Source organism: Poecilia formosa, unplaced genomic scaffold, assembly GCF_000485575.1.
Source record: "Poecilia formosa unplaced genomic scaffold, Poecilia_formosa-5.1.2 Scaffold87, whole genome shotgun sequence".
Taxonomy (NCBI): Eukaryota; Metazoa; Chordata; class Actinopteri; order Cyprinodontiformes; family Poeciliidae; genus Poecilia; species Poecilia formosa.
Window position 1 is genome coordinate 108,972 of NW_006800026.1, and position 9,554 is coordinate 118,525.

General features: G+C 39.3%; 2 protein-coding genes across 3 annotated transcripts; one reads left to right on the forward strand and one right to left on the reverse strand.

Moving 5' to 3' along the window:
* Window positions 1-222: 222 nt before the first annotated feature.
* Window positions 223-1,623, reverse strand: LOC103141588 (apolipoprotein A-I-like). The gene is made up of 4 exons (XM_007557292.2): window positions 1,524-1,623; window positions 1,381-1,432; window positions 1,120-1,270; window positions 223-1,034 (listed from the first exon to the last, which is right to left on the reverse strand). Exons 2-4 carry the CDS (start codon window positions 1,418-1,420, stop codon window positions 458-460), a joined length of 768 nt encoding a protein of 255 aa, XP_007557354.1. The 5' UTR covers window positions 1,421-1,432; window positions 1,524-1,623; the 3' UTR covers window positions 223-457.
* A 2,240-nt stretch (window positions 1,624-3,863) lies between these two features.
* LOC103141589 (apolipoprotein A-I-like) lies at window positions 3,864-5,239 on the forward strand. Of its 2 annotated transcripts, none has more exons than XM_007557293.2 (4): window positions 3,864-3,956; window positions 4,062-4,113; window positions 4,239-4,389; window positions 4,495-5,239. In XM_007557293.2, the coding sequence occupies exons 2-4, from the start codon at window positions 4,074-4,076 to the stop codon at window positions 5,069-5,071; spliced, it is 768 nt and encodes a 255-aa protein (XP_007557355.1). In that variant the 5' UTR covers window positions 3,864-3,956; window positions 4,062-4,073; the 3' UTR covers window positions 5,072-5,239. The 2 variants fall into 2 exon arrangements, with proteins under 2 accessions (XP_007557355.1, XP_007557356.1); XM_007557294.2 differs by having other exon boundaries at window positions 3,890-3,956; window positions 4,065-4,113.
* Window positions 5,240-9,554: the final 4,315 nt, after the last annotated feature.

Below are 9,554 nucleotides of genomic sequence, written 5' to 3' on the forward strand. Positions count from 1 at the left end.
CCATAAAACCCCAATCATTAGCAGCTGATCTTGAAAAAAGGTTTCAACTTTAAACGTGATTTTTACAGAAAATTTCTTCTTTGCTTGTTTATAAATGTAACAGTTGCTGTTGTTTTCATTTTGTTTATTTTTTAACATCTTTAAACATATTCTGTTTTTTTTGTCCAAAGGCTGGAAAATGAAATATTACAAAGAAATTTCATAAAAAAATACACAAGGATCTCAAGTTTCTTTTGATTTTGTTTTATTTTCATAAATTAGGGAGCGGACACCTTGTGGTCACAGACCAACATGCATTTGTTATGTATCACTTTTCTGACAACGTTACATGAACTAACAACTGTAGCTTTTCCAAACAGGTAAATTAAAGTTGCACTGCCATGTTTCTGGCATCCAGGAGAAAATTCTGTTTTATTTGATGCAGTTTCTTTTGGTTCAGAGTCAGCTGGAGTTTGACTTAGTTGGCCTTGATGTAGGATTCATAGAGGGAGGTCAGACGAGTCTGGAGGTCCTGGGCGTAGGGGTCCAGCCTCTCCCTCAGGTTGTCTACGTATGGGGCAGCCATTTCCTTCACCTGCTGGGCTCTCTGTGTGAGCTGATCCTGGACTCTCTCGGTCATGGGAGCGACTCTCTGCTTGAAGTCTTCCAGTTGCTGGTCAACCTTCTGCTTCAGGTCGTCGGTGTAGGGCCCGAGGTGAGTCTGCAGCTCCTGCACACTCTGCTCCAGCTGAGCCTTCAGCTCCTCGCTTTTCTGGATGACGGTGGTCCTCAGGGTCTCAGTATCCAAACTCTCGGTGTAGGGGGCCAGCTCCTGCTTGAGCTGCTCCACTCTCTCCCTGATCTGGACCTTCAGGTTCTCAGTGTAGGGCTCCAGCTTCTCCCGGGCGTTGTTCAGGTCGGTGTTCAAGCGTTCTCTCAGATCTTCTGCCTCTTGGGTGACTCTGGTGATCAGTTCCTGGGCTCTGGGTGGGAGCTGCTCCTGCAGGGTGACTGCATACTGGCTGGCTGCTTCAGCACCATCAGTGATGCGGGCACTGAACAGAGTGACAGGAGACAGTGAGTTTACGCTCTGCAAAAGCTAAATAAAAGCCATGCTTCATGTGATGGTGTATGTCATACCTGATATCCTGGCCAAACTGGGACTTTCTGATCATCTGAAGGGTGTCATCAGCTGTCTGGGTGGCTTTGCCGACATAGTCCCAGAAAGCATCAGTCATTACTTCCAGCTGAGGCTTGGGAGCGTCAGCGTAGAAGATGTTGGCATTGCAGCCTGTTGGACGGATAGAAGGATAACTTGAAACTACCGCAGCTGTCTGAAGGTACAATGCAGTCATTAACAAGACTTTACGCTTCATTTTGATTTGCCCCCAGCTTACTTACCGGTGAAAACGGCCAGGACGAGCACAGCAAGGACCTTCATGGCTCTTTGAAGCTACAACAAAACAAACAAAAAAAGAAGTCACAAAAGCATTTTCCTTCAGTAAGGTTAGATGAAAAGAGCTTCCTCCGTTTCCTCTTCTTACCTGAGTTTACAAGAGTGTCTGTAAATCCGCTCAGTTGTGCTGGTGCCGAAGTGATGAAGCTCTGCAGCTTATATAGTGAATTCGGACAGTAATGATCCCAAAGTCCAAGAGGTAGTGCTTTGCTGTCACCTTGCCTCACCCTTCTTTCCCTGCTGATATTTTGTAGCAGACAATCTATGCAACAAGCAAGTACAAGCCCCTTCTGCCCCAGAAATATCATTTAAGTACTGGTTTTATCCTGTACAATTACCACTTTAAGAGGAAATGATCAATGTAAAATCAAGATTACATTGTTCTGTTATTGCCTAAAAATGTGTTTGTGCTTCATGACTACAGCAGTGAAACTAAATCCATAGTGTTAACCCTATTTGACCTTATGTTCATCTGAAAGCCTCCAGCTCTTTACTACAGACAGAATCCACAACATTACTGTCACTGAATTCCAACTTTAAGTAGACATACAGAATTTTTCCTGTAATCTTTTTTATTGTGCCAACAACTTTCAGGATAATTAATAGTTGTTGCTTTTGTGTCATGCCAATGTTCAGCAGTCTTGCATATCTGTCTGACCAAAGGTCAGTACATTCAGGCATCGTCAGCCTCTGAGGGACAAAGTAGCTTCTGCTTCAGTTACATGTGTCAGAGGTCAATTCTCATAAACACATTTTAGAGTTTTCTTGATTAATGAATCTTTTTCACTCAAAGAACAATATTACACCATGTGCAGTGTCAAAAGTAGCTAAAGTACACCCATCCCCTGAACTTTCTAATGTGTTGTAAAATTGCGACAAGAAACTTGATTGCATTTTATCTTTCATTGGGGTTTTATGTAAGAAAGTAGCACATTATTTTGAAGCAAAAGGAAGTGGATTGAAGGTTCTTTGAGGAGTTTTTTCTGTACTTTCTTGTAGACAGCATTTTTATTGGTGTTTTCATTACAAATGTTCACAAAACTTTGTCAATAATCTGCTAAGATTGGAAAATCACAATTTGCAATTGTAGTGTTTTCATTAAACGAGGAACACAATTAAAATCACACGTGAATACGTTTGTCCACGAGATAAGTAGTTAAAAAGTATGCAGCGGCATCATCCTCCTGCTGCTTCCTGTCATCTTCTTCATCTCTGCTGCCCATATTAACGAGTTGATATCATGAGTTGATGCAAAAAAAGTGTTTTCATTTAAGTTTTGAAAAATACACTAATTTTGATAGAGTTAAAAAACCACCTCACACATATGCAAAAACATTTTAGCAAAAAATTTGATTTTTTTTTTTTTTTCAAAATTGCCATTAACAAATTTATTTTAGTGATTCCAACTTGCACAATTATGTGATCAATGGAAACGCAGCTACTGTTGAGGCTCTAGTCTTTCGCCCAAGTGAAAAACAAGTTATTTATACTCCACCATCTCCACTTCTTTTCCACAAATGGAAGTACAGTGTCTAGAAAGTTTAATATATCCCATAGCACAGTTCAAAATGTCATTCAATGTCATTGTTGAAATAAAGGCAAAAAAGTCCAGTTTGCAGTTTTTCAATAAGCTACGTAGGATGCACAGCTAACATGTGGAAGAAATACTCTCGTCAGGTGAGACCAAAGATTAGCTTTTTGTCTAACATGGACAGAGAAGCTGTTTAAAGCTGACAAGTAAGTAAGTAAAAATGTACTTACAACACCTTTTAAGATCACAAAGTGTTGTCAAGAAAGCTAAAGGAAAAAATAGAATGAGAGGAAATCTGCTAGAGGCTACAGAAGACATGAGACTGGGGCGAAGCATTACGTTCCAGCAGGACACTGACCTAAATATTTTTGGGACAAAGCTGTCCTAGGCTGCTTTCTATTTCCCTCACATTCATTTAAAAATATCTCCTTTAGTAGTCAACTCATAAAACTATTCCAAATAGAAATGTCCAACAGGTATCTCCTGAATAAATAAAAGAAAACCCTTAAATGAGATAAAATTCTGTCCACAATGAATTCAAGGGGCTAAAATTAAGAAATAAAGAATTTAAGTGGATCCATCTTGATAGCGCTTAATTCGTGGAGCTTGACCTGAAGACAAAGTCCACAAGTCTAACAGGGTTATCTTAAGTTATCTAGTGACTGCTAGTGCTGGACCATGTTGACACCTTAAAAGCTGCACACTTTTAAAGCTTTCTGCAAACAATTTAGGGGAGGAAGTGACACTATTGAAAACCAAAGTGGATTTTTCTGTATGTATTTTCCATCATTCAGCTGTTCAGTGAAAACATATTTTTAAAAAAACAGCAGATATAAAAAATAGAGCAGTTGTGACAGCATGGCAGGGACTCCTGGACTTTGGGCTCTTCACTACAACGGTCATCTGACTCCTGTATATATACACGGAAGCAACACTGAGACACAGTCACTAACACGCTAAGCCCTGAAAGATACACACGCCCCAAAGCAGGTGAGACAAGCACTGCGCTTCAGACTACATGTTTACAGCAAAATCTAAAAGTGTTGATGTAGCCTTACTAGTAGGAATTGATTATTAAGTATTAATGTCTTTCAGCAGGTTGCAGTCATGAAGGTGTTTGTGTTGCTAATCGCCGCAGTGCTCTCTGGTAAGATGCTCTCACTTAAATAAAATAAACAAGGACTGATAATAATAATAGCAACAAATAAATAAATAGTAATAAAATAAATTAGGTCTGAAAATAACCTTTGTTGACATCTTTATTTTTGCAAGGCTGCAATGCCAACCTCTTCTACGCTGATGCACCAAAGCCAAAGTTAGAAGTGTTGACTGATGCTTTCTGGGACTACATTGCCAAGGCCACACAAACAGCGGATGATACTCTGGAGATGATTAGGAGCTCACCAATTGGACAGGAAGTTAAGTACGTTGCGTGAGGGAGAGTTGGAGGGGGGAGGCTTGTATTCTGCAGCATGTTACACAGTCGTAGATGTCCTGACAGTCATTTTGTCTTGTTTTGGTTGTCTAGTGCCCGCTTGACAGAGAGCGCTGACTTAGCCAGCAAGTATGCTGTGACCCTGCAGGAGCAGCTTTCCCCCGCAGCCGAGGACCTGATGAACAAGATAACCACAGAGGCTGACATGCTGAAAAGTGTGCTGACCCAAGAGCTCAGCTCCGTCAGAGACAAACTGGAGCCCTACACCGAGAACATGAAGGCCCAGATCCAGCAGAGGGTCGAGCAGCTCAAGCAGGAGCTGGCCCCCTACGCGGACTCGCTGGACTCCGAGGCGCTGAGGTCCACCTTGATTCAAAAGAGCGAAGAGCTGAAGACCAACCTGGAGCAGAGCGTGAAGGACCTGCAGGCTCAGCTGGGGCCCTACACAGATGACCTGAAGCAGAAGGTGGACCGGCACCTGGAAGCGTTCCAGAAGAGCGTAGCCCCCGTGACCGAGAAGGTCCAGGTAGAGCTGACCCAGAGAGCCAGTCTGGTGAAGCAAATTGTGGCTCCCTATGCTGAGGACCTGAGGGACAAACTGGACCCCTACGCCCAAGACCTCCAGTCCCAGCTCATGTCTCTCTACCAGTCGTTCATCGAAGCCAACTAAGTCGTCTTCAACCTCTGCAGACATAAACACAATCCTGAAAAAGCGTTCCACCACCAGCCATATGGAGGATGAACAATGAAATGCCAATGTTGCACTGTAAATGAGACCAAACAGTTTGAATATCCATGTTATATTTATTGCTGAGTCCTGAAAAAAACAAGACAGATCCTGCACTTGTCCACATGTATATATGTATTTGCTGTTTATTCCGTTTTGTGGAAAAAAAAAACTGTGAGCATTTTTGTAATTTCTTTAAGTTATCTAAAATAAAAAAAATACTGCATAAAAATGTCTGAACTTTGTTTATCTGTGTATAAATGCAATTCCATAAATCACACACCTCTGATTAGCTACCACAAAGACATGTGCTTGTTTTTCCCAAGAAGCAATAAGTATTTTGCCTCAACATGTTTCAGCTTGTACCACAGTTTCGCCTTGTAGTTTCTCCTCAGGCTCCCTATTGTTCTTGCCATGAAAGCTTTAGTGTGTTATCACTACAAGTCAAACTCAAAAAGCCATGATGGACCAACACTATTAAAGGAGAAAGTAATATAACCACATGTCTTTACATATAAAATATTTTGGTAAAAATACATGCCTAACTTTTTTTCATATGACACATTTTAGATTGTGCAATCTAGCCTTTCCTCCTTTTAGTCCACCCCTTCACCTCCATGCTGACAGTGCCAGCATCCAACGTGGAGGGTTAGAGTCCAGCAATGATAGAGCAAACATGCGTGCATACACAACACATTTGCTCTCCAATCGCATCTTATGAGAAAATAATGTTGAGATTTATGTCTCACAGAAAGTTTTCTACATTTTTTTTTCACATATTTTCCTATTACACAAAAAGCTGTAATTTTTGATTCCAGGCTGAGACCACAAACAGTTTAAGAAAATGCACTAATTTGTATGAGGTAAAGATAAAGTTTGTGTTTTTGTTATCTCTGTAAACTGTGTAATTATCCAAAAATGTTAGCTCCAGGGAAATTCTAAGAAGAAAGACGTTAACTGAAACTCTGTGAGGCTCTGCAATGGCAAATCTTATCTTCCATTTTCATGTTCCAGCCTGTTTTATTGCTGATTAGAGCTGTTGGTGCTGCCTTATCAGTCATTGTGAGGCATTGAGAACTTGGTCCAAATGGCCACGGTAAAGGCAGCTGTTGGTACAATGAGAAGCTAAAAATCTCAGTTTTCTTGAACATGATAGGACTCGCATAAAAAGGCAATAAGACATTTGGTTGTGTTGTGATGGAGGTAAGAAGTCATTACTTGTGAATTTGAGGCAGTTTTAAAGCAACCCAGTGCCATTAAAGACCAGAAGGGCTTGTAGATCAGTGGTTTGTAACAAACCCTCAAACATTTCCCATTTGTCTGCTTTTACAAGACGTATATGCAAACATAAAAACCTGAAAAACTGAGAGGAGTGAACACAGAAACTCAACTGTGCACCCTAGTGGCAGGAAGTATGTTACTGTTTCACATTAATGAAGCCAAAATAACGAACAAGAGATTCCACAAACAAAGGAGAACAAGAGTAGGTATGAAATGATAATTTGTGAGAAATGTTAAAATTAGACATACTTTTATTAACACAAAATGTGCCAACAAACCAGTGAAAAGGGATGCCAAAACAAAGGGAATTCAGTCTTACATGCCACATCACCTTCACTGTGGATTTCATTAAAAAGAGAAAGCCAATTTATAGAAAAACATTTGAAAAAATGCACATTAAAAAAAGTTATTAGTATTTTAGGTTTAAATAATATATATAATCAATTCAATAAAGTTATTTTTTTTTTCTGAGTTGTGGTCAGGTTTGTAGCTAAGATTACTTTCTTTACCAAAATCAAGAAATGTGTGTAAAAGCATCAAAGGGAAAAATCAAGCAGAGAATCAACAGAGAATGCAGATGAAGTGATGTATCTGCATAAACCAATGACCAACCAAGGCAAAAGTAACAAAGTTTATATAGTGATGAGGAAGTCTTTAGAAATGCCATCTGAATTCAGTTGCTTGGAGACTTAACAAATTGGCACCACACCAGTGGCGCAAAAAGTGGGTATGCAGCTCATGCAACGCATAGGGGCGCTGCACCAGAGGGGGCGTCAAAACCCTGTCTGGAGGGGGCCGATGATGTCTGTTTTGCATCCACGTCAGCGCACCCTTACGCTCCTTCACCTCGCGCACATAACGAGGTAAATGTAGGGAGTTTTACCTTTCACGTGTCTTTGTCCTGGGGGATGAAGGGGGGTAGAGTGAGCGTCTGTTTTCTACGCTCCTTTACCCTGACGTACCTTCCTTCCTTCTTTCCTATGTTTTCGCATCCTCCTGAATAACATTTAGTTGCGACCCTGCACCACACTCAGGGATTTGAAAGCATTCTCCAGCACACCCAGCCTGCTTGTTATTCACCAGTTTTAAAAGACTGCTTGCAATACAAATAATAAAAATAAATAAAATTCTGGCAACATTTAGATTAAATGTTGCAATTTCTGCTCCAGATCTGATCAGCATTGATACTCTAAAGCCAGTTGATGTTTTACCTTCATTTTTCCAAATAACTGTGTAGCAAGAATACTTTATGTCAAGTAGCTTTGTTGTGATTCTGTAACTCTCACATTTCACATTTCACACACCACCTGAGTACCTGTTTATTGCTAACGTTGCTGTTGTAGATCTATTAACTCAAGATGAGCTTTAATTTGAACAAAATCATTTAAAGTTACATTTTCTCTGTTTATTCATGGATCAGCCCAATGAGTTCTCATTTGGGGAAGTTTTGCTTTTTGAGGCATGTTTTTCCTGTTATATTGTAATATTTTTATTCAACAACTGAGATTGATTCTACAGTTTAACTTAACATTTGATTCCCGTTAAGGAGAGCCTCTCTCAAGCCAATAGAAGGTGTTACACTGCCACCCAGTGTTGAAATTGTAGCAGAACATTTTAACTGAATTATTTCTAACCTTAATCTGAAGTTACAATCCCACAATAGATTAAGTTCCTACACTAAAATTGTTAACATATTGTCAGGACACTACTAATGCACTTTCAAACTGATGTCAATGTCAAATTTATTTATGTAGCACTTTAAAAACAGGTGTAAAACTGCAGCAGAGTGCTGTACAAGAACGATAATAAAATAAATTGATGAAAAGAAAGAGAAATATTACAAGAGAAGAAAAAAAATCCATATATATTTTTAAAATAAAAAATCAAAACAGAAGAGCTACAGTATCAGGCCTCAATTGAATGCCAAAGAATAAAAATGAGTTTTGAGAAGTGATTTAAAATGATCCAGGCTGTGGGCAGATCTAATCTGGGAAGGTAGATTATTCCATAGAATAGGAGCAGCAACAGAGAAAGCCCAATCTCCTTCCCTCTTAAGTCGAGTCCGAGGGACTTTCAGTAGCAGCTGATCATTTGATCATAAAGTTCTGGACACAGAATGACATTTCAAAAGATCCTGAAGATAAGAAGGAGCTAACCCATTTAAAACTTTATAAATTGTTAAAAGAATCTTAAAATCTTTTCGAGAACAAACAGGCAGGCAGTGTAAGGAGGCCAATACGGGCCTTATATGGTCACGCTTCCTGGTTCCTGTAGGAAGCCCAGCTGCTGCATTCTGGATCACGTGAAGATGTTGCATCTGGGATTTATCCATGCCTTTATATAATGAATTCCAATAATCCAATAGAGATGTAATAAAGGAATAGATAATTCCTTCAAAATCCTTAAAACAAAAATAAGATCTCACCTTTGCTAATATCCGTAAGTGATAAAAACTTGATTTAACAACAGAACCAACTTGTTTGTCAAATTTCAAATGACAAATGGCACATTTGTGGGTCCACGGCCTGATTTATAAGACAGTAATCGTTAAACTCATATGGATGTTAATGGATGGCTGTCTAGGACAGTCCTACAATCAAAACCAAACTCACAGGTTAGCGGTTATCATCTCACATAGAGTACTGCAGCTTCCTAAAACCTAAACACAGTTGTGTACTGTAAGTATTCTCCAAGCAAAACAGATAATATATTCAGGTGAAATGTTTTATTCTGTGTGTTTAGTTTAGATTTCAGCATATGTGTATTTTCTGAAAAGATTAAAACGGTCTCACATTTCAAGTGCATTATTTGTAGAAATGAGCAAATCTATTAAAATGGAATATACTGCAATGCTGCCCAGTAATGAAAAACAGCATAGTAAATGTCATGTATTGCATTACAAGAGCTGGAACATTTTAACATGGAAAATTTGCAGAAATACAAGCAAATATGCAAGATCAGAAATGTAGTTTATAGGAAATCAACGGAATTGTGACAATCATTTTGTGGTTAGAGGTAATTTTTTGAGATGGCCACTGTTTGTTTTTTTCATGCTGCAGTATCTCTCTTTGGAAAGTTTTCACATTATTCTTCATACCAGTAAAGGTGAGTTTATCTATCAATTGTGTCTGAGTTTAGCACATGT